We start from the raw sequence: 25,807 nt of genomic DNA, 5'->3' as shown, positions 1-25,807 counted from the left end.
CGTTGCCCTGACGATGATTGGTTAGGTCGCCTATAGACGACGTGCCCTGATAATGATGTATGATGAAGGCGGCCTATAGACTCACGTCAGAGCGATGCCCACGCAGGTTATAGTTTGTGCGCAGGGGCAGCTCGTGCGGCCGACGCACGTGCGACGACGTGAATGTCACGCCGACGACGCCGCGCACGTTGCCTTGACGATGATTGGTTAGGTCGATTATAGACGACGTGCCCGGATAATGATGGATGAAGAAGGCGGCCTATAGACTCACGTCAGAGCGGTGCCCGCTCAGGTTATAGTTGGTGCGCAGAGGCAGCTCATGCGGCCGACGCGCGTGCGACGACGTGAACGTCACGCCGACGACACCGCGCATGTTTCCACGATGATGATGAAGGTGATGATGATAATGATGATTAACTCACGTCAGAGCGATGCCCACGCAGGTTGTAGTTTGTACGCAGAGGCAACTCGTGCGGCCGACGCGCGTGCGACGACGTGAACGTCACGCCGACGACGCCGCGCACGTTGCCTTGACGATGATTGGTTAGGTCGCCTATAGACGACGTGCCATGATAATGATAGATGATGAAGGCGGCCTATAATAGATTCACGTCAGAGAGGTGCCCGCGTAGATTGTAGTTGGTGAGCAGGGGCAGCTCGTGCGGCCGACGCACGTGCGACAACGTGAATGTGACGCCGACGACGCCGCGCACGTTGCCCTGACGATGATGAAGGTGATGACGATAATGATGATTGACTCACGTCAGAACGGTGCCCGCGAAGATTATAGTTGGTTCGCAGTGGCAGCTCGTGTGGCCGGCGTGGGAATGACGACGTGAACGTCACGCCGACGACGACGTGAACGTCACGCCGACGACGCCGCGCACGTTGCCCTGACGATGATGAAGGTGATGATGATAATGATGATTGACTCACGTCAGAACGGTGCCCGCGAAGATTATAGTTGGTGCGCAGTGGCAGCTCGTGTGGCCGGCGTGCGAGGGACGACGTGAACGTCACGCCGACGACGACGTGAACGTCACGCCGACGATACCGCGCCTGTTTTCATGATAATGATGAAGATGATGATGATAATGATGATTAACTCACGTCAGAGCGATGCCCACGCAGGTTGTAGTTTGTACGCAGAGGCAGCTCGTGCGGCCGACGCGCGTGCGACGACGTGAACGTCACGCCGACGACGCCGCGCACGTTGCCTGTCGCCAGCCAGCCCTCCTGGTAGTAGTTGTTGCGGTTCAGCTTCCAGCCCTCCTCCTGTACAGATTAGCATTTGTTAAAGGTTGCCGGTCAAGCTGTAGATCCTGGCTACACAGGAGTTGCAGCGGTGGGAAAGAGAGGTGGGAATAGTCCCGTAAGTGTCGTAGATACATTAAAACGTCTTTTTCACATCTAGCAAGTATTAATAAGCAAACAGCAAGCATGCAGCAACAGCAGCAAGTAAATTAATAATTACATGGTTTAGAATTAGAAAAATTACCATTAACCAAAATAAAGCCAGATTTTAATGGTTGGACACGCGTTTACTCAGATCAGGATAGAGTGGTGGGCAATGGCATCCTGATCAAACATACCTAGATACTTTTATAATGATATACCTACCACCATTGATTCTATTTGGCAATGATAAAATAGTTAAAGCTACTGAAAAATATATTTTCAGCCTATTGAAAAGTGACTTTTAAAAGTTTCAAGGCTAAAGTGTTACTTCAACGAAGTTATGTCTTGGGTTTGAAAAAAACTACACTATCCATATCTATAAATCCTTTATTGTGCATAAACGTCTCTACCACACGAGTGACACGACACGACCTTGTGAAAATAGCCCTAAATAATTATTTGCTTTTGGTTGTCACGTTTTCCAATATTACTCACACATTCACACTCACAATAATGTGATTTTCAAGTAATCAAAACATTAAATATACCTACTACTTCACAAAGTAACTATAAAGTAAATAAACCGCAGAAACAATAACGAGTTTAGCTAAACAGGCGTAAGACAGGTAAGTCTCTTATAAAGGATATTTAGTACAGTAATTTAGGCCCTCGCCGACTTGAGCCTACAATTAATGGCAAATTACTTTGAACGCTGCTCTCATTTTATCTGTGCTGGTTTGAGGGGCCTATTATACAGTGTGGAATTAATTGGTTACTAGGAAGTGTGATTTATTGAACCCTCGAGTCTATGGAGTCTATTGAGGCCCGATAAAACCGTATTTGCGACTATGTAGAGCAGGTCATCGTTACTTAGTCAGTCATCATCAAACTAAATTGTTATGTAAGAAGTACAAAGGTACTATTATTCCTTGAATTTCAATTAAACCACTAACATTATGCTTCCTTATAAGAATCTAACGAAACAACAAAAGTTAAATCAGATTTTATTCAGACGTACCCGCAATAAAGTTGCTACGAGCTACGAAGTTGCTACGATTTTTTATTACATTTGAAACGGAAATAAATGCATCGCGTACTTTAATATTCTATCGGAAACGGGGAAACTAGCTTAAAGGACGAACGGCTTTAGGTGATGTAAAAAGTTATAGGCTATATAAAAACTTGCAAGGGTTCCCATTTCCATAATATAAAAGCGGTGACTTTATACTTTCTTGCCACTTGAACTTTGTTATCAGTTTCAATAGAACCTTGTGGGGATTAAGTTTTTAAATATCAAATTCTTTCGAATCAATATTTGACTTGAAAATATCATGATTTTATTCACACCTAAATCATAGTTGTAGGCTTTTATGCAAAATTTTCATTATGCCATTTAAAATTCAAATTTTCAGTGAGTTTTCAAGCTTATCTCGACTACATAATCCTATCGGATGCAATCCGTTACTCAGGAAGCGATCGTGATTGCACTCGAAATATACGGGGGTGACGGGCCGTCCTCCGTCCGGGCTGACCGGAGATCGAAGGCGAATTGGCTATTAGCCAGATATTACCAGCATCGGCTGTAATCCGTCCATCGCCTCCAATTAACACTGATTTCTTACCACTAACGCTCTCAAGCAACAGGTTTATGGGACTGCGTAGTTACGCCGCAAAAAGTCAACAATGTCGCTGCGAGAATTGCTTTTATAACCTTTACGCCCGCGCCCATAAACGTTTGCTAGAGATTTTTGTTTCGCAGTAAGACATCTTACTTAACTAGAGAATTATTAATGAAGTTGCTTACAGTTGCCGTTTCATTGTTGAGATTTTATTCAACTGAGCTACTAAAATATTTATTTAGTATTTAAAAAAAAGCGAAGAAAAATATCGGAAAAACAAAAGTAAAATAAAGATTTATACCTAAGCACCTTACTGAAATAAATTGTTAGGCAATCGTTTTTGGACATTGTCGTTGTTTTGTATTTATAGCGCCAACAGATATAAGTAATAATTACCACCTTCGGAACCAAATTAACATCGTAACTAGAACTGTGCTGCTTCCGTACCTAGCACCTGAACTAATTTTGTGATTTCCCCAAACTCAATTTCACGACTCGGGAATCACGACCGAGTTGTCGCTGTTGCATGTTTTCCCCGAAGCCACTAATTAGATACAGTATGTGTCTGAAATGCCTGACAGGAATACAGCTCGCCCCTGTAACTTTGAGCACGTTTCACTTCCCTATAATTAGGATTCGTGAATATAAAGTTTTGTTCTCATTCCACTTCCCTATATTTGGTATTCGCGGATTGTATTCTTCTGTCTCCTAATTTAAATGAAAACAATGAAATTAGGAGGTACAAGAGGGCTCGTTTGAATGAAGTTCGTTAATTGGGACGGACGAAGTCGGGCGAGAGGCCACAGCGCGACGTGACCATTTGACCAGCACTAATGGACCAGCTAAACTCAGCTATAATGGGCATCACTGTCGTATACTGTTCAGATACATCTCTGATTGTATACAGGGTGTCCTCACACTATTCATGTGACAACTCGTGTCAATGGACGCGAACTAAATTATCTCGATTCATTCTTTGGTCTCTGTTCAGTACAAATTATATTGGTTTTAACTAAGTTAATACATTTACTACGCGTTTATTACAATTTAATTTTTTGCTTAACTTAGTGCGATGATTAACTTGCGACTTCCGTGCTAGCTAGCTATTGACCTTAAACGTATTTTAATAAAAGTAATAAATGTTCTAGCTAGAATAAATAAGAAGCTGAACTTCAGTACCTACATCGATAGTATTTTACACTGACTTCAGAAGACATTTCTTATGAGTTTAGCTGATACTGAGTCTTTGAGTAACCAGAACATCATGTATGTCACCAGAATAGTAACTATTGTGCATAGGCAGTGATTAGTGGGGATAAGCCTGTAGTGCGGTGTGCTAACAGCTTGTATAATGTAGATTATGTACCTAGAGCTGAACACAAATGGAAGCATTAATCGGATTTGAATCTAGGCGATGTGAACTTATGTAAGTTCATCATTGGCATACTACCTGCTGCCTACCTATACTATATGCGTCGTAATGAAGTAGTCTTCGAAAAAATATATTTTTTTTTTTCGATACACTAATAGAAAAGACGCCTCCATATTTGAGAAATTACATATTTGTAGAGATAATAATATCTCGCGGTATTGGTATATAAATTATGTTTACCAAATCTACAAATAAAAGGAAAACAAGTATCGTGATTTTGACGACTACTTGGCAGAATAATCAATTAGTACCAACATAATTTGCGTTCTTTTGGGAACGCTAGGTGTTTACTTAGCAATAAAATGAAGTCCATGAATTGAGATTCGTTTAGGCATGATAGAGAAAGACTTTGCGAATGTTTTAGCCTTTTAGTCTTTGTATGATAAAACAAACAGCTCTCGTAATTATGTCATCTTCGACACAATACGGAGCGAAGACAATGAATGTTTGAGCTCATACATAATGGCAATCACGTCTGTTCTGTGGCCGAGGTGTCTCGCAAAAACAAAAGGTGGGAAAAATCCGCAATACGCCGCATTCCCTTCAAGAGTTCTTTTGTAAACGAAAAAGTGTGCATTATTACGAGGCGGTCGGTGTCGGACGTGGAAATGGAAGCAAATAGGTCAAAAGTTGTGTTGAGTGAAGGAAAGTTAATTGAATGGCAGCCCTCGCTCCCTTCAGAAGGTCCGTTACGCAGATTAGTATAGCGGAGGCACTGCCCGCCGCCTACAAGTTACAACCAACTACTATTCCACGCGCGGCAAATCGCTTTCAATCTGCGTGGAGGAGAAATGGAAATTTAATGCAGTGTAATAATGTGCCGCAGGTTTCGGAGGCAATCGGGCCTTACGTGGCTTGATGGCCGCGGCAAATTGCTCCCAACCTGTAGCCTGCGGGCTACTACGAGCTACGGGGCCTGTTTACTGAACGCGCTTCGGTATTCGGTTTCAGTTAGAGCACTAATAATCATTATTATGAAGATAATGAGATAAATAATGTCCAAAAACCAATTTTGTTTAAAATCTATTCCTAATTTATGTTAACAACATTCGATTTGTTAGAGTATAGACAATACCGATTTCATTATTTTTTGTTTTCTCTATGATAGAGTCGTGAAGGCTATGAAAGCTCTGAATAAAATTAACATCTTTCAAAGATATTTCTATTCATTCTAAAATCACCACCAGTTCACCTTCAGTTTTCATGATTAATAAATTGTGTTACAAGCGACAAATTACATAATATCGTGAGTATCGTGATTATAACTTTAACAAACATTTGTCACAAACGCGAGATGCGTGCAACCAATCGCAAGCCATCTACAATTAAAATGACTGTGGCGATGCTTTCATGTAACTGGACTCGGGTTCACGCGTGTTATTCATTCATTCAAAAAGTAGATGTATTAGAAAGATAATAATGATAAATAAGTAAATTCTCACCTCTGGCAGTTCGTCGGGGACCTTGCCCATCCATGACAGCGACAGTATCGTGCAATCGCACTTAGCGTTAACGTTTCTCTCGAAATGGAGATGCATCTTCGCTGCTTCAGTTAGCACTCAGTTGCGGGTGGCCATTTTCACTGAGACACGCGCGTGGCTCGGGTCGGCGAGCTGTGCCAGAGGGGACATGTTACGAGCGAGCGGACATTGGTAGTGCGCGGCAGCGGCTTGTGGGGTGGCGTGTGACGTGACAGCGAGCCTTCGGGACGGCCGGGCGCAGGTATTGATTGCGCGGCGCGCGCACGCGGCGCCCTCTAGCCCGCGCGCGGGAAACCCCACGGAAAACACCGACAACCAACGCTCTGTGGCGCTACGATACGAAAGTTACGTGACTGAACATTATCGCAGCTATGCACCTTGCACGGCGGGAATTAATTAACCCTGCATTTATTGTGCACGCTTTATTGCTTAGATGTTATTTAGTGCTACAATTACAAACGCAATAAAGCTGTGTATGAGATATATGGGTACTTAGTTCAAATGAAAATGTTATTAGAACTGAATTACTGATTTACTAAGTTAAAATACGATAATATACTGAACGCGATAACTTTTTAATATTTTTGCGATAGCTAAATAATTATCTACCTATATAAATATTGCTTCAATGCTTACTTTTTTCGCCAATAACACGATAACACACTGACACTATTGGGCGCACTTGCCAACATTTGGAATTCAAACAAATGTTCACGATAAACCGTGCTATTTTAATTTTGGCAAGGGTTTACGGTGCTGCAGTACTTTTGTCATCGTTACCTTCACTACACTTGCGGTCGAGTTTCTGTGAAAATCATAGCATATACAATATTTTTTAATTACAAAAAATAATAATGTATTCGTACGCGTAAAAGTTGGATAGTTACTCCAAATTAACTAAGAAAGTAAATGTTTTATTGTTAAAAATCAAAACATGTAATGTCTGCTCTACCCAATGTAGAGAATATGACCAATTTCGAAATTAATTATCACAAATATACACAAATCAAGTTTGCCGTTATAATCATCTACATAAAAAAGCGAACAGCTAACTAAAACCAAAACTAAACTAAAGTACTGGAGAAAGACACAGACATATATATACGAAATAATTTAATTATGACAAATGTAAAATCCATACCTAAACATACAAAAATACTTAAGACAAAAGTAAGCTAAAACATCACATAATCGATGGCCAGACTGATTTCCATATCACAGAAAAGATATAAACGACTAAAGGTTGGAAATTCACACTCCGTGTTGATGATTCACACTTGCATCTCTTGCAAACTTCCCCATGTGTAACCAGCCTTCACTTTGACTGGTAGAGGCACTTTTAACTGTACTGTGTTTTCCATCACTTCTTTAATAATAGAAATGAAGATTTGTTTGTTTGTTTCAGGTACTTCGTAGATGAGTTCGTCGTGCATTTGTAAGATGAGTCGCGGTTTTCGGAGATCGTTGTCTGTGCGAGTGTCTATAGCGCACATGGCCGCTTTTGCTATATCGGCTGCAGAGCCTTGGATGGTCGTGTTTACTGCCTGTCGCTCCGCTGAACCTACAAGATTTACGCACGTCACGAATTGATGGGTAATTGACGTAAGATGCGCGTAGGCATATGACGTAGAAGTTAAATGAAATTGTGTAGACTGGTTTATTAGATTTCTTTTACGATAGACAGTCAAAACTGTAGTTATAGCGCTTAATTAAGTTAGTGCCTGAGGTATGGGAGCGGTACAAGGGTGACATTGACATATTATGACGTGACAGAGCATACAAATCTGACTGAAGCCTCGCTGACGTTTGACCCTCACAAAAAACACCCTGCCGTGCCGCCACCTACCTCGGGCAATGACTCAGTTAAGAGATAGATCTATAGTAATAAATACGGTTTTGTAGACCCATTTTTATGGAAATCGTAGTACGCACATAAATCGTAACTTATTTATGCTTTGTTATGGCGCGCTTTTATTTGACAAGTCTTTTAACTAGCTTCGTAGAGAAAACTATATCTTTGATATTACGTTTAGAACCGAACTGGTTGAAGTAAGACATTCGTTGGTCACGCATAACTTTTACTACTACTACTACATCTACCACTAAAATGAAGATAAAAATGTGATACTTTCGGCCGCTTAGGTGCTTAGATATGTGAGAACCAGGATCCTTGAGTGTATATACAAAATAGTTACGCTATCAACAATCAAATAACTAACTACAACTTACTTCTTTTCGAAGGGATCGAGCTGTTAATGTCCGGCAAATACCTCCGTCGCTTCATCAGGGTTTCCACGTATCCCTTCTGCTTACACTCCTCGATGACCGCCAGCGTAAACTGCTTGATGGAAGGGTAGGTCTTGTAGAAGGTCTCCATGAACACTGCCGCTTCCATTTCGGAGACGTCGAGGTGAGTTGATAGGGTCTTATTGCCCATGCCGTAGAGAATACCGTAGCAGAGCTGCTTGGCTTTTTGACGGAGATCGTCGTCCACCTATATTGAAAAAAAAATGGTAGTGTACAGTTGAAGACAGTTATACTTATGCCGTCTTACTAACATCGTTACAGATCATGTATACTGCTACTGATATTGGTAGTTACTTGAACCCTGTATCGGACGCTCATGCCGCTCATATAGTGTGACGTCAGACTGGGTGCAAGCACAGACAAAATAGAGAGTACGAAAATTTTATTTTTACGGACACTTAGAGTAGGCGCACACCGTTGATTTTTCGTTGGCCGATAGTTTAGTCGGGCAGTTGATCAGTATGGGCATGTATGGGAGTGCGCACACTACGCCGAATCGATTTGGCCGATTCTTCATACAATTTAAAATCGGGCACAACTATCGGCCAACTAAAAATCAACGGTGTGCGCCTACTCTTACAACTGACCAAGGAACTACAGAGATCTAACCATATTTTTAAGACATAACCAAGGGCTTTAATTGACAGCAAATTAAGTTTGCCACTAATTTATTGACAGTGACCTGACCATTAAGACAAAATTAATAACGAAGAGCCTTACCTCTTCTTCAGGCATGCTACTCCACGACGCTGCTATGGACTTGAAAACGTCAACATCCGAGCTCATGATCTTAGTCAACACAGGATCCTCGCTATAGTGCGTCAATATCCTCATCTCCAGCTGGCAGTAGTCAGCCGACACTAGCACGTACCCCGGCGCCGCTTTGAATATGTTCCTACAGTTGAACTCGACCACGTCATCCGTGACGTCATCGTCGGACAAGTACTGCATAGGAATGAAGAACGTCCGCGGCACGTTTTGTAGATTAGGCTCGTGCATACTGACCCGGCCGGTGCAGGTGTACATTGTGTAAGACGGGTTTATTCTGGAATACAAGCACGAAAAACATTCGCAAACTGAACGTCGCGGTCCGTTAATTCAAAGAATTAGGTATCGCTGACTAGTATCGTCATAGCTCCTCTTTAGCATAAAAAACTATAGGAGAGTCGCCTTTTGACAGGTTATAAAAATTACAATTTACTACTGGTCTATGATAAATCAGTTTTTGGCCTGTTTCATGAGATATTAAAGTCTTTACATCCATTCTACAAAATAATTGGCTATGAGCTAACAGTTAACTTTTAACAATGCAAAAATATACCTATCTCCTTCGCTGTAGATGCAAGCCTTCTCAGTGAGCGGGTAAAGTGTCTTCGTCAATATAGAATTCAATTTCCTCCAGTATATTATAATACTAGACATCGGACTATTGTGTGACGTCAACACGCTCTTTTTGGTGCTAACTTTACGCCCCCTATAAATTCCTAATACCTGCAAGAAAATCTAAACATTATCCTATACTTAGGAACTAATCAAATCAAATTCAGAATCATATCAATGGCATCAATACGCCATCTAAAATAACTTAAAAATGGATGATTAATGACGTACATTAGGTATGACAGGAAAAGTTACCTTGGCGACGTCTTTAGACGAGTTAAAGTTGAAATGATACCCGCAAATTTTAAAAGCTTTCTTGTGAAGAGTTTCTTGAGAATTTCTCACATCAATCAAGAGTTGGGACGCGAGGGCCTTGTCGACAGTCAGACCGAAGAATTCGCAATTAGATAAAATCTTCGCGATTTGAGTTTCTGTACCTGAAGGAGTAAATATGTAAGAACGCATTGTTCATGAATAGGTTAGGTCTGTTATAAAATTAAGCATATCATGATATATGAAATTCGTGGCGCAGGGTACGATTATAGAACCCGGGTGTCACGAGCAAGCCATTCATGTAGTCAAAGCTAAGGCTATATTGCATAAGACCTGTAAAAGCTGATAGGCGATAGCACTGTGGCATAATTATGATTAGAGTACAATCGTATGATTTAATTACCTATTGCGTCCAGCACATTTTGGTATTGTTTCAGTATAAAACCATTTTGCTTTTCAGCAATATTCCATATAAACCAAGTTCTTAGACATAAGTCCACATTCGATTCTAAATTCTTGTATTTCTTCTCAATGTTATTGACACGTATTGGAATCGATGCTATGTCGATATCGCAGTATTTTTTGGCCTGCAAAATGTAAAATATCGTAACTTTTATGTACGTGTTTCTTCAACTACGTGATTATAATTCATTGAACTTACCAGGTAAAATATACTTCGTGGTTTTTCATCGCTGTCGATCAACCATTCTAATAAGGATATGTCGATACTCGAAGCCGGCAATTCGACGCCAAAATATCGCTTGATAGGAACAAATATAGACTGTAGAGACAAAACTTTCCAATTCATATTGTTCCTTTTTAATGTTCTGCCTATTTGTTGCTTTACATTATGCAATGTGCCACTTATTGAAGTTAAATCTAATAACATGCATACATCTGATCCGTAACACACAGTTATACTTTTTATACTTGTTTTATCTTTCGATGTTTCATCTTTACATGATTCCAATGCCTTAGATTGTTTAAAAAATTTACTGCCGATTATTTCATTAGTTCCAGAAATAGGGCTTTGCACATCTAGGTAAATAGAGGCTGTGTGAAGCTTATCAAAAATGTGTAGGTTGTCTGATATGTCTCCGTCTCTAAGTATGAAAACATTAAATGTCTGTTTTTCAAAACTTATAATGATTTTCTTTGATTTTGCTCTCTTTATCACAGGGTGAGGTATATTTGAGATAGATTTGAAGTCAGTATTATCTGACAATAGTTGGTTAGCTTCTTTTTTGATTTTCTTGGCTTTGGGCTGCAACTCATTTTTTGTGTTAGCAACGCGTTTAAAAGGGCTAATGTACTGCTTTTTAACTGACACTTCTTTGATTTCTTGAGTGTCAATAACTTCAATATCAGCAGTAGCATTGAAACCTACATCGAATTCATTCGAAGTCTTTCTTTCGTCATCGTATACTAATTTTATGTCTTCGTCGTCTTCGATTTCGATAATCGTAGTTTTAAATGCTTGTAAAATAGTATTTGAGTTCAGGTTAGTGTAGTCAGTTGCCTGTTTCTTCGGAGCTGATACCTGACCATCTACTTCTTCATTGTCAAGTAATTTACTTGGGATCATATCTAAAGGCAAACTATCTTCAAATAAACTAGAATTATCACCATCAGACGAGAAAAGACTAATATCCTTAACTGATGTCATTTTAGAAGACATGGGACTTTTAAATTCAATGTGGGGTTTATCTTCAACATCACCAAAACTAATATTAGGGGAAAAGATGTTGTTAGTGAATTTTGACGTGCCAACCATTGCCTCTGTAAAGTTTAATGAATCCCAAACAATATCATTAGTATCCGATTTATTGCATTTCATGGAATTCATAGCATTTTCTGGGAATTTAGTTATTGGTTCTTCTTTAATAATTGTACTATCAACTGCTTTAGTATGAGAGCTAACTGCTATTCCATCTATCGTCATAGAGTTATTTGAATTATTTTTGTTTTTATTATCTATTGTTTCATCAGCACTGATACTAATAAGATTATTGTTAATCATTGGTTTTTCAATTATTATATTTATACTGTTCTCTGCTTTAATGTAAGACTTGACTGCTGTTCTATTTATTTTTATGGGGTTATTTGAATTATTTTTAACTTTAATCTTTTCATCAGCTTTATCACTAATTGATTCATTGTTAACATTATTATGATCATCTAATTTAGGAGTTTTGTTATCTTCAACGACTTGTTTAGTAACTTCAATATTCCTATCAACATTTAGATTACAATGTGATTGGGAAGTATTTTGTTCTTCACTGTTTTCCTTGCGCGCAATTTGACTTTCCTCAATTTCCTTCTTATCTTCCGAGTTATTTTTATCCCATTTGATGTCACTTACACCAAGTTCATATTCTAAATATTTCCTAGCTTCTTTTATAAGGTTTTCGGCGGCTTGTTTAGCTGTCATAGCGCAGCAACCCGTAATCCATATATTTTTCATTTTGTTTCGTTTCCTAATATCTTCACTATCATCCCCGTCGCGTTCTTTTTCACTTTGAAATGGTACTGCCTTATGAAGAGCATTTTCTATTTTATTGCTATCAGCTGAAGCAATGTTAGATATCGTTTCAAAACCAGAATCGAAGAGGCTACGCGCTCTAATACCATTTAAAGATGGCAATTTCATTAGCTCAAGTAGTTCTGAATGTATCCCGAAATGCAAGCGATCCTGGAATTGCGATATCAACATTTCCATATTCTTCCATCCTAACTGACGACAAAATGCTGTGACCATACCTAGAATATTATATTTTGCTATAGAAATGTTATAAAAAATTTTGTAGACTACATTTTTTGCAATAATTTATTTACATACCTGCAAATGTGGCTGCTGCTTGCTGCAAACTCTGTAGAAGTCCACGAGCACATTGGAACTTTGCTGCAACTTCTGATAATGGAACTTCATTTACCAAATCTTGTAAAGCTAGGGCTGTATAAAACCTAAAAAATAATGAGCATAATAGATTTACCTATATTTGAATGATAAAGGTATGACAATAGCATGAGCTTACCTCTTGTGAATATTCAGTTTATTTTGAGAATTATCCAATTTTTTCCCTCCTCTCAAACAGCGTATAATAAAGCTCTCTTGCACTCCAACTAGTTCCCCAACTCTCTTCATGGCTTTAGTTAATGATTCCCACAAGGTTAACAAATGTAGCCAGTCTATTTCTCCCCATTGGTAGCTGACACTGTATGGTGTTACCAGGTAAATGAGATGTAAGTCAGTTTCCAGCACCAGGCACTGACGAGCCTTCTGCAGCTCACAGAACAAAGACAAGCCATCATTTGGAGCCATAGATGATGAAAGACATGCTTTACCTAAAGGTGTAGCCACATATCTTATTTCATCTTCTTCCTTCTGTGTTCTCACTAATTCAAAATTTTGCAACTCCTTCAGTGTGTTATCTAACAAAGAGTTTTGTGACTTCACTTCTTCTTGCTGAGTAAAAAGCAAGGTACACTTAGAATACAAGTCCAATTCATCCTTAGTACACACTACTTGACTAGCAATCATTTCCAGAACTGCTCTCATAAACTTGTCTTCACTTTCAATACAACTTTTGACAGGCTCTAATGCACCCATCATTAGACCAAATCCTACCTTTTTCTCTGCTTCAGTACATACCAGGATACTTTCACCTTTTGTATCCTTTCCCATTCTTCCAGCCCTCCCAATCATTTGTTTGTAAGTCAAAATATTTATAGGTTGTCTTTGGAAGACTGGTGTTCTTATAATAACTTTTCTTGCTGGTAAGTTTACTCCAGAACTCAAGGTGGAAGTGGCAACCAAGATTCGTATTGCCCCTGATTTGAACCCTCCTTCAATGATGTCTCTCTCATCAAAAGTGAGTCCAGCATGGTGATATGCAACTCCAAATGAAATTGTACTCTTTAGTACATGATCTAAGCTCACAGGACAATTTTTGAGTTGTTCTAAAACTTCCAAAATATTTTCAGACTTCAGTTGATTTCTCAATGTCAATCCCATTTCATTGCCAGAGGATCCAAGCTTGTAAAATGAGGAAGCAATGCTCTGGGCCAAATTTTCACATCTATTTTTAGTCATACAGAATATTAGCACAGAACAGCCCTCAGTAATTGTATCTAAGCAAATTTTTAATACATAATCACTATCAGTTGATGCCAAGGTTAAGGCCTGAGAGCTGACTAATTCTCCAGATTTGTTATAGTATTTATTGCCTACTAAGCAATACTCATCAAGAGGAATGGGTCTGAACTGTGTTATAAATAGTTCAGCATCTAGCCAGTTTGCCAAGACTTCCAAATTGGGTAGTGTTGCTGACATACCAACAATTTGAATATGAGTGTCATCAAACTTAGTTGATACATATCTCACCTTAGTCAACAGGAGCTCCAATATGTAGCCACGCTGTGGGTCTCCTAGCAGGTGCAGCTCATCAACAATGACAGCGCCCAGCTCAGATATGCTTCCATCGTCTAAAAGTCTATTAACCAAGCTATTTGCTTTTTCAATTGTGCAAACGGCTATATGAACAGCTTGCAACCCTCCCGGTGGAGACTGTGATCCCATAAAGCCTTCTACTCTTATACCAGAACTAGACAGTATGTCTTGCAAATAAAACATTTTTTCTCTTACTATGGAAACAAAAGGCAGAATTATAATTACCTTTTTCTGGCGCTCCAGAATGGTTTTTATGGTTATCAGCTCTGCAACAAGTGTTTTGCCAGCAGAGGTGGGTGCAGAGTACACAAGATTACAACACTCCATGAGAACTTTGGGATTACCCAAACAGGATACTTGCCATTCAAACATTTCTCTGATACCCTTAAGTTCATATTTTTGAGTTATTTCTTTGGGCAGACCCCAATCCTTCAACTTTTTACTAATTTCTTTCGATTCTAGTATTTGCGAATTAATACTACTTGCATTATTTCGAGTAGTATCTAACCCTTGTGTTGTAGAAAGAGTTGATGTACTATTTTTCTTGCTTGTTACGTTTAAACCTTTGGATGAATTTACATCTTGATCATCGGCTAAATATTCTCTAACCGTGATTATAGAATGATGTGTAAAACTAAAAGAGTTATCGAAACAATTCTGTAGAAATCCGATATTCTCTGTAAGAACTTGTGAATCCAAAACTTCGTCTTCAATTTTCGCCATCACAATAGATTGTTGTTTTTAGTTGAAAAGAACATGCTGTATAAATAAATAATTATATTTAACAGCAAACAGTTGCCAATATTACGGAGAAGAAAGCACAAGTTCATAATCACAAACAACACGAGAAAAACTTTCAAAACAAACTTCCTCAAATGTCACTCACTGTCATAACAACTGTCAGATATCTTTTTTTTTCTATGTTCCAGAAAAAAAAACAGCAAGGGCAACGAGAATTTAAGACTAGGGTAATAACTGAGCGTGGGTAATAAAGCCCATATACATGTCTTTGACTACTCGAAATCGTTGAAGCTCTATGGGCTCGATGGAACTGATGGAACCTACTAAAGAAAAACACTCTTGCCGGCTCCAGTTAGGCTGTTTTGAATATTTTAGCACAGTCACTAATTAAATAAAACTTCACCAATTAATGAATTAAAATGCTGTTTATTAGATTTATAAGTATATCTTCTATAATAAAATCTGGGCGGCAGTTTTTTCCTTTCCTTCCGTAAGAGCTCGTGACTCGTGAATAAACGAGGCATATGTTACACCCTGAAATAATAAAAAAATATCAGTAACAACTTTAACAAGTTTCTAATCAAGTTAAAAATAAAAGATATTTCTACTTTTGATCATTATTTTACCTGCTGGAGTGCAGCTCTTACAAATCCTTCATTTGCAGATACAGTTAGGGCTTTAATTCTGTGTCCAAAATTAAAAATAATTTTCGATCTTAACCGGACATGACCTCTAACTTTGAGATTTTGCCTGGGGTAGTCATCTGAACCTGAAATCCCAAATATGTATTAAAACAAACCAACACATTACATTATAATTATCATAGTCACACACAAGGTCAGAGATGGATACATTTTATTTACCTCCATAATCATCTGGAAAAACTTTGACCATTTCTTTCAGTTCTGCTGTTCTCTTCTTTTCCATATCACCTCCTAAATTATTAATTATTTTCTCAAAATCATCCCAAGCTGTTTTACAGCAGACTAAGGTTTTACCTGAAATGGTTATTAATTGTTATTCTCATCATCTTTTCTTTTAGTAAAGTAATAATTATTTAAAAAGAAGTGTTATCATTGTACAAGGTAATGTTACCTTCAAATAATCTTTCCAGTACAGGCTTTACAGGTCTCTCTGCCTCCCAAGCAGATTGCTGTGTTAAAACTTCTTGTTTGAAAACATAATTACAGTGCCCATTCGTCATATTACTCACATATGCCATCATTGCAGTAACATCTAGGTTTAGTGTGTCTATTTCTGAATGATCATGGATGCTTTGTGACATGGTTTCCACTGTGTTGTTTTCTCTGAAATAAAAAAGTTTTAATGATAACAAATAACAATGTTAAAAATTCAAATACCAGATTCACAAGTATTTTATAGTTACCTTGGTAGTTCTCTATAATTTGACTCATCATCATCACTTTGATCTGAACTCCATGAATTGTCATCATCTTCATCATAATCATGAGAATCAGGCAGAATATCACCTTTCACAAGGACTCCTGCTGTCTTAAGTTTGTTGGCCAAGCTTTCTTCAATTCCACTAGTAAATTCAAATATCACCTGAAACATTCATAATTTGATGTGTTAGAAACTCAACATGGACATTCATAAATTAATTTAAAAAAATATTAATAATTAACTATAATATATGAAATAATTTACCTTTGGTGGCTTATACATGCAAGGATACAAGCTGGCACATAGTAAATAATCTTCAGCTTGATCTAATATAGAGCGGGCACCATAAGAAGCCTTGCCAGTACTCAGAGCAGTAAGGGACTTGGGGTTCCGGGCAATAACTATAAAACAAACATTAGACATTTATAAATTTATACACACATTGTTATTGTAAATAATTTGTTATTGTGAATAATCTTTACAATTTTACCTTTAGTCCAGGTTTTTCCTTCATCACTGATTATGTCGATTAACAGCTTACTTTCATCATCAATGTGGAAAACTTTGCAAACAGCCACCACTCCTGGCCTCAGTGCACAATCCACCATTGCACCCAAGTGCCTTAGATTTGAACAAGACAGCTGTTCAATCTTTACTTTCTTGGACTTCAGTAACTAAAAAAAAAGTAATAATAGTAGCTTTTTGAAAAAAATATTATAGCATGAGTCATAGTGTCATTGTTTTATTAATCTAAGGTATCATTTAACAGAATAGCATCGGAAAAAGGGTGTTTTGTTATAATTTATTTAATTAAAAAATAAATGTAACAGTATACCATTCCACGTTGAATAAATTACTTAAATGCATACCCTTTTCAGAAATATAATTTCTTGCCGAATCTTTCTTTGTAATTTCATCACACCATCAATGTTTTGTACCGATTCCAGTTGCACCATGAGATCATCACCGAACTTTATTTTTTCTTCCAACATGCACATCAACTCTTCAGTTGAATTTGTCATGGTATTTTTAAATGAACTATGACAATTTTAAAATAAAATTTAACTATCTCGCGTTCTGTAAATAACATGAAAATGCATGCGATAAAAATCAAACCTGATAAAAATGGATTTTTTATGGACTGATCTGACACACTGACAATGACAGCTTGTATGTTTTTTTTTGACAATCAGCTGATGGCGCCAAAGACATTTTACAAATATGATTGAGCTCTCGATTCCGTGGAGGGTAGTTGAACGGGAAGCATGGTCGATCTGTTTTAATGGTTTCAATTTATTATTTAATGGACTTTAGTGTACAAATTTGGTGTTATTTTGTGTTCTAAAGTGCAGTGAAGTGATAAATTATAAAAAACATTGAAATACTTCGAATTTGAGCGCGCATCGAGTGTCGAGTGGGTTGTCGTATGAACAACCCGCTTTGGACCCGGTGGCGTCTCGAAACCTGCTTACGGGCATACTTAACTCCACGGAATCCATGAAAAATCAATAGAACTGAAACACCCACGTTCTATTGATAACTTTGTCAATTATTTTTCACTCGACATTGGCAGAAATAAACCTCCCAGAGAGGTTTGGTTGCCATTTAAAAAAAAAAAAAAAAAAAAAAATGATTGAGCTCAATGAGATTGAGCTATGAAAATCCGTAATCCTCAACCAATTGATGAACGACGAATACGATGCCTGTGCCCCGATTACGCTAATTTTTAATGTCTCCAATTACAGACGCGCTTCTTCGATTTCTTCGATTCTGCGATACGGATTCTCTGATTGGAGTCTGTATTGGAGACGTTAAAAATTAGCGTAATCGGGGCCCTGAGTACATGTTTTCTTTCTTTCTTTCAATTCGCTAGTGATGGATGATGTGATTGATGATCATTTATCATCGGAATAACGGATCTTCGGATGATCACTGTTTTCATTATGTGTCGTGTCGTGGCTTGCAACAATTCATATTGTTAGCCCATAATGCATCTGTGGATTCTGTGGCATAATCTAACGTTAAAATAATATGTCATGAGTATTATTTTAATTTCATTTTAATTATTTTTCTAAAGAAAATAGCTTTCACTCGAAGAAAATTTATTTGGTGTAAGTCGTCGTTAAAAGATATAGTTCTTGGACTTAAAAAAAATGAATATTTTCCTAGAATTTCATATTTTAATTCATTGAAATTTTACCCGCCATTTTAATAAATTTGTTGTTCCGGTCACGTGACTGACATCTGATCACCCAATCAGTGAGAAGTTCCTAACCAAACCACGATTTTGAGAAATGGCTGACGATAAAGAAGTGGAAAAAACTATCGCGGAGGACTTGGTTGTGACCAAGTACAAGCTAGCGGGACAAATTGTGAATCGTAAGTTAATTTGCAAATGTGGTATCAATCAGGACAATGTAGCAGAACTTGGGATTTGGACTTCGGTGTAGTACGTCGATGAAATGGTTTTGGACGCGTGTCATCGCCATGCGGTGCCGCGTTTAGAAGGCTTTACTAAATCGCTACTGTGATGACATAAAAGCGTGTGTCTCATAATATCTATCATCCTATTACAGGTGTTTTGGAGCAAGTTATCGAAAAATGTGTTCCCGAAGCTTCAGCTCGAGAAATTTGCGAATTTGGAGACAAGTTAATCTTAGATGAGACTAATAAAGTTTTCAAGAAGGAGAAGGACTCCAAAAAAGGCATCGCGTTCTCTACATGCGTGTCTGTGAACAACTGTATTTGTCACTTCTCGCCCATTCCAAGTGAAACTGACTACATCCTGAAACAAGGTGATCTGGCTAAGATGTAAGTAGAGTAGACTGTCTCCTCGTTCCTAAACACTGACGTGGTTATAACCGTCATCACACAAAAAAAACTGGCCCGATAGTGAAGTTCAAGGTTTTGATGCAAATTCCTGACATCATATGCCATCAACCACTCTGAATAGAACTAGTAAAGAGTCCTTTGTTAATTTGGACAATCACTGTTTCAGTGACCTTGGAGCACACATCGATGGTTTCATTGCTGTGGTGGCCCACACCGTGTCGGTGGGAGGTGGCGAGGTGACAGGCAAAGCAGCTGATGTCCTTTTGGCTGCCCATTATGCTAGTGAAGCTGCATTGAGGTTGCTACGACCTGGAAATGAGGTAAAGTAAGCATTCCATTGCTAAAATATCATAGCCATTTTTATTAGACACACTACTTGTCCCTGAATCTTTCCTGTACCACCTTATCCTGGTGGTACCGGTACAAGCACAGGGAACAACAAAGAAACACTTTTGAACATTTGTATTTGTTGTACAAATGAAGATCTCGAGTTACTACATGTTTACAATTTATTTACTTGATTACCAGTATTATGTCAAACAATAGATCTTTGTTTCTACTATGCAAACCATTTTTTTATAGAACTATGCAGTCACTGATGTAGTCCAAAAGATCAGTGCAGAATATGGTTGCAAGCCTATTGAGGGCATGCTCTCACACCAACTCAAACAGTTCCGCATCGATGGAGAGAAGAGCATCATTCAAAACCCATCAGAGGCACAACGTAAGGAACATGAAAAGGCCACTATGGAGACTTACGAAGTTTATGCAATGGATGTGCTTATTTCCACTGGGGAGGGTGTGGTAAGTTGATAGATTACATTGATTTAGTGTTTGTAAGACTTATCTGTTAATCTATCTGATTTCACTTTATCGAGTTGCGCAATATTAATTGTAATTGTTTTTCAATAATAAACCCTGAATTCTTTCCAAGTGCGATTATAAATATCGTGCTTGGCAGTACTCAGGGGAAATAAACTAGTGAAAACTGAACTAGCATGTTATAATAGCATTCTGGTTTTTATTTACTGACAATTTTTGTCCAAAACTTTGACTAACCATTATTTTAAATAATTGCCAAAAATGTAAAGCTATAGTGAAATGTTTTTCAGGGTCGAGAAATGGATACAAGGTGTACAATATACAAAAAAACTGATGAGGTATATCAGTTGAAATTGAAGGCGTCAAGAATGTTCTACAGTGAGGTCAGTATTGATATAATGTTTACTCATTTGTTGATATAACCAAATACCCAAACTAAATTCTTATGATAAAGTTATCATAGCTTTGTCTTTCAAGTATTGGGTAGAATAAAGTAATCTGTTTGAACCAATACATTTCTGTAGTGTATTGGTATAGAATTTTACAACACACCTTTGTAAATGCTATTAAATTTTATGTTATTGTTGTTCCAATTACATGATTGAGTGTGACAGGCTGTAGTGTTGCTATAAATAATGCTTTATAAGATTTATTGTTTTGTTCTAGGTTCGCAACAAACATGGCAACATGCCATTTAACCTTCGCAGTTTTGACAAGGAGACCAGTGCCAGGCTGGGAGTTGTTGAATGTGTAAACCACAAACTCATTGAGCCCTTCCAGGTAATATTTGAATTGTACTAATAATAATTCTTCAATCAAAACAATAAAATATAGTAAACATCTGATTAGTCAATAGTGAGTAAGAAGTAAACAACAAACTACATAATAATAATAAGTAGTAAACTACTAGTGAGTAAGCATAAGGTCAACTATAGAAGTATGAAAATAGTCAACTATACACACAGCTTTCCAAAGACAAGTTCTAAAAAAGGTTGACACATATTGACCTTAGCTGTATTTTTCCAGGTGTTGTATGAACGGCCCGGCGAGCTAGTAGCGCAGTTCAAGTTCACGGCGCTACTGCTTCCCAGCGGGACGCACCGCATCACCGGCCTGCCATTCGACAAGAGCCAGTGCAAGAGCGATCGCACCATCAAGGACCCTGAACTCAATGTTAGTAGATATACAACTCATAATTGCATGGTACAGTTTTTTATACCTGCAGAATTGGCATTTGCTTATTATTTATGCCAAAGGCACTTGATTGTTATGTCCCTGATAATATTTCATAGCACATTTAACAATAGTGTGCTATGGACAAGCACAGGGTATAGAAATTGTGATTTTTTTGAGCCAGTTTGTATTTCAATTACATTTTGGTTTGAACAATTACAACAAATGTAAAAATTCTAATTTTTGTGATTTTAATAGATTATGATGGTCATTTATTTTTACTGATCTATCTATTTTTATTTCCAGTCCCTACTCAACTCCTCTGCGAAGTCGAACAAGAAGAAGAAAAAGAAAACTGGTGCTGAAGAGCCCATGGAGACAGAAACGGTTGCCTAGCATGGACTACAACTGACCTTACAATTGAAATTGGCTTTTCTCAACCTCCCTTTAGTGGATATGAAACCAGCAATACTTCAAATGTTTTGCTAAATCACAGAGCTGCATACTGAGATTATATTTTGTGTGCTGTAGTAGAATTGGTAGTTAATATTATTGTATACAGCTCTTTGATTTCAAAACTAATTCCATTAAATTGGCACATTTGTGTTCTAAATAAATTAAATTGAATGTTGATTGTATTAGATGATTTATGATGTACAAATTACGCCTTTTCGTATGTGAGTTTTGACAAGCAATAGTTTGTTTCTGCAAAGGAATGTGTGCTGATACATTGTTATATAGTATAAATACTGAAAATAAACATTTCAGTCATCTCAACCTGCTAACTAATTTTAATGTTTTGTTTCAGTAGCAATGAATTAATAACTACTTAATGTACATAAAACTTCATTTTAGATTCCTCTCATGGTGAAGTTATCATAATTAGCACTAATTAATATTGTAAAAAGCATAATCTTTTTTTAATAAAATCCTAACTAAAGCGAACCATTCCCTTGTGACATGTTTGTATTTTAAACATTGTGACGTGCACAAAATCCTTTCATATTGTATGTCTGTGCTATCTCAATTTGTCTCAATGTAATGTATCTTTGTATTGACACAGTTTTTTGAGAATGTAAACGTGGCCAATTTTTAAAGTAGGCATCTTGTTGATTTTACTGGTAATTACTCTCAGGAGACTGATATTTCTCCTGATTCTAATGAGTCCAATGACAGTTGAGTCAACTGCACAAATATCAATTTTTTAAATCTATAACATACAAATTCTGCTCAAAACTGATTCTGGAAATAGTTTTTGAATTGTATGTGAACATATTTGTGGAGCTGGCTACACTATAAATAATATCTACTAGGAAAAGTTGTAAAAAGTGACACTGAGCAAAGAAATAAAATCAAATTGTGCCACAGTTGTGGGCTGTTTTTGTAAAAGTTTGTTTTATTTTACTAAAAGAACCTCTTGGTAACCACTTAGCAAGTCGCTGTTGGATAGAGCTTTACATCTGAGAAATTATTAAATTAGCTTGAGAGTAATGACAAATTGAAGCTGCTAATAAAGTTAATTATGTACCTACCTACCTGACAGACAATGAAAATATAGGTTTATAACTTTTTTACCTACAGTCTACATTACTACACGGTCACCAACCAGCAAACTTGTACTTGTTCTCATACAGCACCACAGATGTTGCAGGTAAATTACACAAAGAAAAGGCAAGTAATTACATTTTGAAATTATATTGTATGCATACAATTACCAATAACCATTTTAAAATAAATACATGAATTTTCTACAATATTCTCTCACTTTGCTTTTTCTTCACTAGGACTTGTGCTTGGTTCAACTGCATTTAAAGACGAAGACACAAATTCAACAGCTTTGCTTGTTGCATTGGATGTGTGTGTTGGAAGATCTACTAAAAATCTGAAGGTTGCTTTGACTCCACAATTCCAGTAGTACTTGAATAGATATGATACTCTATCATTTGATGGAAGCGGAGGCAACTGTAATAAATTAAAAATATAATTAAATGATATCTCAGTTAATTAAAAAACAAAATCAAAGATATTGGTAGCCTAGAGCTGTATTTAAATTACCTCATATGGAATTTGTTTTTTCAGATTACCAACATAAGGTGAAACTCCCTTTTCAAGATCTTCATAAATAGCACTTGTCGCTGTACTGTCTTTCCAAACTCCTTTATCAATTGTATAATATACTGCTCCACCTAATACAGCTGACTTTATGCCAAACCTGCAATCAATTTGTACTTTAAATGAGATACACTTATCAATTCAATTCAACAGAGAAACAAAAGGTAGCCTGTGAGTGTTCACATTTTGGACTATATTCTTTCAGGAGTTTTATCAACTTACTTCAGCATTTTGGAAGCTATTGAATCATGTAATCTTCTATATTAATAAGCGCGATATTTACTAAAAACAAAATTATGTAATTTTTGGGTAACCTCAAAATTATTTTCTTCTCTCAAACTATTTTACCGATTCTGAAGTTGTCACTATGTGCTATTTGAACGTATATCTTCCCGTCAATCGAAAGTCAACATCCAATTAATATCGTAATCAGGTAATTGAATGAAGAAATGATACATCGATAGGCTACATTAACATCACTATGTGTCAAGTGAAAATGTCAATGTCATATGTTTTGATAACGCACGATTGTTATAACGTGAAGTTCGTTGAATCAATACATTTGTAAATTGTTTAATTTAATTGGTAAAAGATTAATAACTGGACTAACTAACTTAAATTAACAATGAGTTCAATATCCAGCGTCTTAGAATTGCTTGAACGCTGTTATGTACCAAAGCTTTCACGAAACTTTGAGGAAAGTGAGAATCATCCAGAATTTAAAAAATGGGAAACTAATTTGTCTGAACATTTTCCAACTCTCATGGATTTATTAAATGACTTGGATCCTAAAGAACATGGATCACTATCTTCAGTGCTTTCATCTATTCTTTTATTATACTATCAACTGGATAGCAAAGATAAGTGGAACAACAACAAATGTGAGGAATGCATCAAGAAATTAGATATTCAACTGGAAGTATTATATGGAATAACTTCGTGCGATAATTTGCTAATGAGCAATAAAGATACTACTACTCAAGAGTTGTTTGATATTAGCATAGATGTCTTGCATAAAAAGTTAAACCCAGATGAATTTAAAATGTACCCTGCACTCATTGAAGCATATTGTATGATTTTAAAAGATATCATGGTAAGGTATACTGTAAAATTTACCAAAGCTTTGCCTGTTTGTTTTAAATTATAAACAATTTATCTAATGTTTTTTCAATTTGTTTCAGTATTATGATATAGAGATTAAACCGGTAACTGTGCTACCTATATCCTTGCTCCTAATTGAAGATTATGTTAACGAAAACAGGTTGAAAGGGTTAAAAAGTTGCCTGGCTACATTGAATTGCCTGGTCAGTATATTTGGTGAATGTAAAATTTAAATTTAAGAACATAATTATGATCCAAGCCTGTTAAAATTATTTCTATTCATTTTCAGACACCAGAACACTTTAGTGATGGTAATTACTATGAAGTTATTTATAATGTATTGAAAAAACTAATTTTGGAATCTGACTTGGAAGTGACTAAGTGGGTGTTGGATTGTTTGTTCATTCTTTTCCAACTTTTACCATCTTCAGTAAAGGTATTCTAATTTAATACATTCATAATAAAGTTATCTTTAACAAATAAGAAAAACCATTGATCTCACATCAAACTAAAAATATAGTGCATAAATTTTATTTGTTTTAGGTCACCACAGTTGATGATACATTGGGTATAATATTAGAACAGATGTACACAGAAACCAATTTGTACAGAAAGAAAGCATTTTTTCGCTTCATCAACAAAATAATACATATGCATAGACTCCACTGTGCTAAGAGGACCATGTTTTTGACTGTGATATGTGATAATTTGGATACTTGCAGCAACAGTGGTGTTGCTGAAATATTATTGTCTGACACATTAGAGGTGGGTAAAAAGTATTCTCTAGTCAAAAAGATCTTATTGACTGATTCTCAGATTTTTACACCAAATTATTTTGCAGTGTCTTGAAAATTGGGTCAAATACTGTTGGTGTGTCTGGAAACTATCACAAAACCAGAAACTAATGTCTACACTGATCAAGATGCTATACATATGCCACAAAGAAAAAGATGCACAAACAAAAATGCAGACCATATTCATTACTCTTTATAAACTTTGTACTGAGAGTGAGAAGAAAGCTATATACAATAACATTGAAAAAACTATCCCAGAGTTTAAGGAACTAAATGAAGCATTTGCCGAAAGATTAGAAGATATAAAGAGTTCCATGACTTAGATATTTCAATAGCCTTTTATATTAAATATCTGCAAAACTTAAGAATACATACATTTCGAAAGAGTAAAATGTGTATTCATTAAAACTAACCATCAAATTGCTTGATAACTGAAAGACAATTTGTATACATAAATATTATTTTATTATATTAAAAGTTCTAAAGAT

The 25,807-nt window shown here is 36.9% G+C and overlaps 6 protein-coding genes across 6 annotated transcripts; 2 read left to right on the top strand and 4 right to left on the bottom strand.

Annotated features, from left to right (window-relative positions):
- Window positions 1-596: 596 nt before the first annotated feature.
- LOC114350270 (tubby-related protein 4-like) lies at window positions 597-6,255 on the bottom strand. Its single transcript, XM_028301001.1, has 3 exons — window positions 5,892-6,255; window positions 1,111-1,275; window positions 597-719 (listed from the first exon to the last, which is right to left on the bottom strand). Exons 1-3 carry the CDS (start codon window positions 5,985-5,987, stop codon window positions 597-599), a joined length of 384 nt encoding a protein of 127 aa, XP_028156802.1. The 5' UTR covers window positions 5,988-6,255.
- A 796-nt stretch (window positions 6,256-7,051) lies between these two features.
- DNApol-theta (DNA polymerase theta) lies at window positions 7,052-15,212 on the bottom strand. The gene is made up of 9 exons (XM_028300984.1): window positions 12,926-15,212; window positions 12,730-12,854; window positions 10,552-12,650; window positions 10,294-10,477; window positions 9,873-10,054; window positions 9,559-9,728; window positions 8,958-9,282; window positions 8,160-8,424; window positions 7,052-7,491 (listed from the first exon to the last, which is right to left on the bottom strand). The coding sequence occupies exons 1-9, from the start codon at window positions 15,061-15,063 to the stop codon at window positions 7,202-7,204; spliced, it is 5,778 nt and encodes a 1,925-aa protein (XP_028156785.1). The 5' UTR covers window positions 15,064-15,212; the 3' UTR covers window positions 7,052-7,201.
- Window positions 15,213-15,487: 275 nt separating this feature from the next.
- On the bottom strand, window positions 15,488-17,641 carry LOC114350265 (UPF0415 protein C7orf25 homolog). Its single transcript, XM_028300988.1, has 8 exons — window positions 17,355-17,641; window positions 16,976-17,159; window positions 16,750-16,886; window positions 16,469-16,647; window positions 16,177-16,388; window positions 15,945-16,079; window positions 15,708-15,850; window positions 15,488-15,615 (listed from the first exon to the last, which is right to left on the bottom strand). The coding sequence occupies exons 1-8, from the start codon at window positions 17,505-17,507 to the stop codon at window positions 15,532-15,534; spliced, it is 1,227 nt and encodes a 408-aa protein (XP_028156789.1). The 5' UTR covers window positions 17,508-17,641; the 3' UTR covers window positions 15,488-15,531.
- A 1,056-nt stretch (window positions 17,642-18,697) lies between these two features.
- Window positions 18,698-22,701, top strand: LOC114350266 (proliferation-associated protein 2G4). Its single transcript, XM_028300989.1, has 8 exons — window positions 18,698-18,864; window positions 19,062-19,296; window positions 19,484-19,637; window positions 19,900-20,121; window positions 20,430-20,522; window positions 20,806-20,919; window positions 21,166-21,312; window positions 21,619-22,701. Exons 1-8 carry the CDS (start codon window positions 18,780-18,782, stop codon window positions 21,706-21,708), a joined length of 1,140 nt encoding a protein of 379 aa, XP_028156790.1. The 5' UTR covers window positions 18,698-18,779; the 3' UTR covers window positions 21,709-22,701.
- A 290-nt stretch (window positions 22,702-22,991) lies between these two features.
- On the bottom strand, window positions 22,992-23,799 carry QIL1 (MICOS complex subunit MIC13 homolog QIL1). Its single transcript, XM_028300990.1, has 3 exons — window positions 23,647-23,799; window positions 23,368-23,524; window positions 22,992-23,274 (listed from the first exon to the last, which is right to left on the bottom strand). The coding sequence occupies exons 1-3, from the start codon at window positions 23,652-23,654 to the stop codon at window positions 23,074-23,076; spliced, it is 366 nt and encodes a 121-aa protein (XP_028156791.1). The 5' UTR covers window positions 23,655-23,799; the 3' UTR covers window positions 22,992-23,073.
- A 138-nt stretch (window positions 23,800-23,937) lies between these two features.
- Window positions 23,938-25,720, top strand: LOC114350264 (uncharacterized). The gene is made up of 5 exons (XM_028300986.1): window positions 23,938-24,517; window positions 24,606-24,728; window positions 24,815-24,961; window positions 25,069-25,290; window positions 25,367-25,720. The coding sequence occupies exons 1-5, from the start codon at window positions 24,050-24,052 to the stop codon at window positions 25,640-25,642; spliced, it is 1,236 nt and encodes a 411-aa protein (XP_028156787.1). The 5' UTR covers window positions 23,938-24,049; the 3' UTR covers window positions 25,643-25,720.
- Window positions 25,721-25,807: the final 87 nt, after the last annotated feature.

This window comes from Ostrinia furnacalis, unplaced genomic scaffold, assembly GCF_004193835.3.
Source record: "Ostrinia furnacalis isolate ACB-3 unplaced genomic scaffold, ASM419383v2 OfSCF0859, whole genome shotgun sequence".
Lineage (NCBI taxonomy): Eukaryota > Metazoa > Arthropoda > Insecta > Lepidoptera > Crambidae > Ostrinia > Ostrinia furnacalis.
This window is presented reverse-complemented; position numbering and strand designations above follow the sequence as displayed.

Excerpts from the sequence above, each read along its gene's own strand:
- LOC114350265 (XM_028300988.1), bottom strand. The coding sequence starts at position 17,507 with ATGACAAATTCAACTGAAGAGTTGATGTGCATGTTGGAAGAAAAAATA. Across the intron at positions 16,389-16,468 it reads AATTATAGAGAACTACCAAG|AGAAAACAACACAGTGGAAA; the intron begins GTAACTATAAAA and ends TTTTTATTTCAG. Across the intron at positions 15,616-15,707 it reads TAAGAGCTGCACTCCAGCAG|GGTGTAACATATGCCTCGTT; the intron begins GTAAAATAATGA and ends TTATTATTTCAG.
- LOC114350266 (XM_028300989.1), top strand. The coding sequence starts at position 18,780 with ATGGCTGACGATAAAGAAGTGGAAAAAACTATCGCGGAGGACTTGGTT. Across the intron at positions 20,920-21,165 it reads AACTCATTGAGCCCTTCCAG|GTGTTGTATGAACGGCCCGG; the intron begins GTAATATTTGAA and ends GTATTTTTCCAG. Across the intron at positions 21,313-21,618 it reads TCAAGGACCCTGAACTCAAT|TCCCTACTCAACTCCTCTGC; the intron begins GTTAGTAGATAT and ends TTTTATTTCCAG.
- DNApol-theta (XM_028300984.1), bottom strand. The coding sequence starts at position 15,063 with ATGGCGAAAATTGAAGACGAAGTTTTGGATTCACAAGTTCTTACAGAG. Across the intron at positions 12,651-12,729 it reads AGCAGCAGCCACATTTGCAG|GTATGGTCACAGCATTTTGT; the intron begins GTATGTAAATAA and ends ATAATATTCTAG. Across the intron at positions 10,055-10,293 it reads AAATGTGCTGGACGCAATAG|GTACAGAAACTCAAATCGCG; the intron begins GTAATTAAATCA and ends TTACTCCTTCAG.
- LOC114350270 (XM_028301001.1), bottom strand. The coding sequence starts at position 5,987 with ATGCATCTCCATTTCGAGAGAAACGTTAACGCTAAGTGCGATTGCACG. Across the intron at positions 1,276-5,891 it reads TCCCCGACGAACTGCCAGAG|GAGGAGGGCTGGAAGCTGAA; the intron begins GTGAGAATTTAC and ends TAATCTGTACAG. Across the intron at positions 720-1,110 it reads TGCGTGGGCATCGCTCTGAC|GGCAACGTGCGCGGCGTCGT; the intron begins GTGAGTTAATCA and ends CATCATCGTCAG.
- LOC114350264 (XM_028300986.1), top strand. The coding sequence starts at position 24,050 with ATGAGTTCAATATCCAGCGTCTTAGAATTGCTTGAACGCTGTTATGTA. Across the intron at positions 24,729-24,814 it reads TGGCTACATTGAATTGCCTG|ACACCAGAACACTTTAGTGA; the intron begins GTCAGTATATTT and ends ATTCATTTTCAG. Across the intron at positions 25,291-25,366 it reads TATTGTCTGACACATTAGAG|TGTCTTGAAAATTGGGTCAA; the intron begins GTGGGTAAAAAG and ends ATTATTTTGCAG.
- QIL1 (XM_028300990.1), bottom strand. Across the intron at positions 23,275-23,367 it reads AAAAACAAATTCCATATGAG|TTGCCTCCGCTTCCATCAAA; the intron begins GTAATTTAAATA and ends AATTTATTACAG.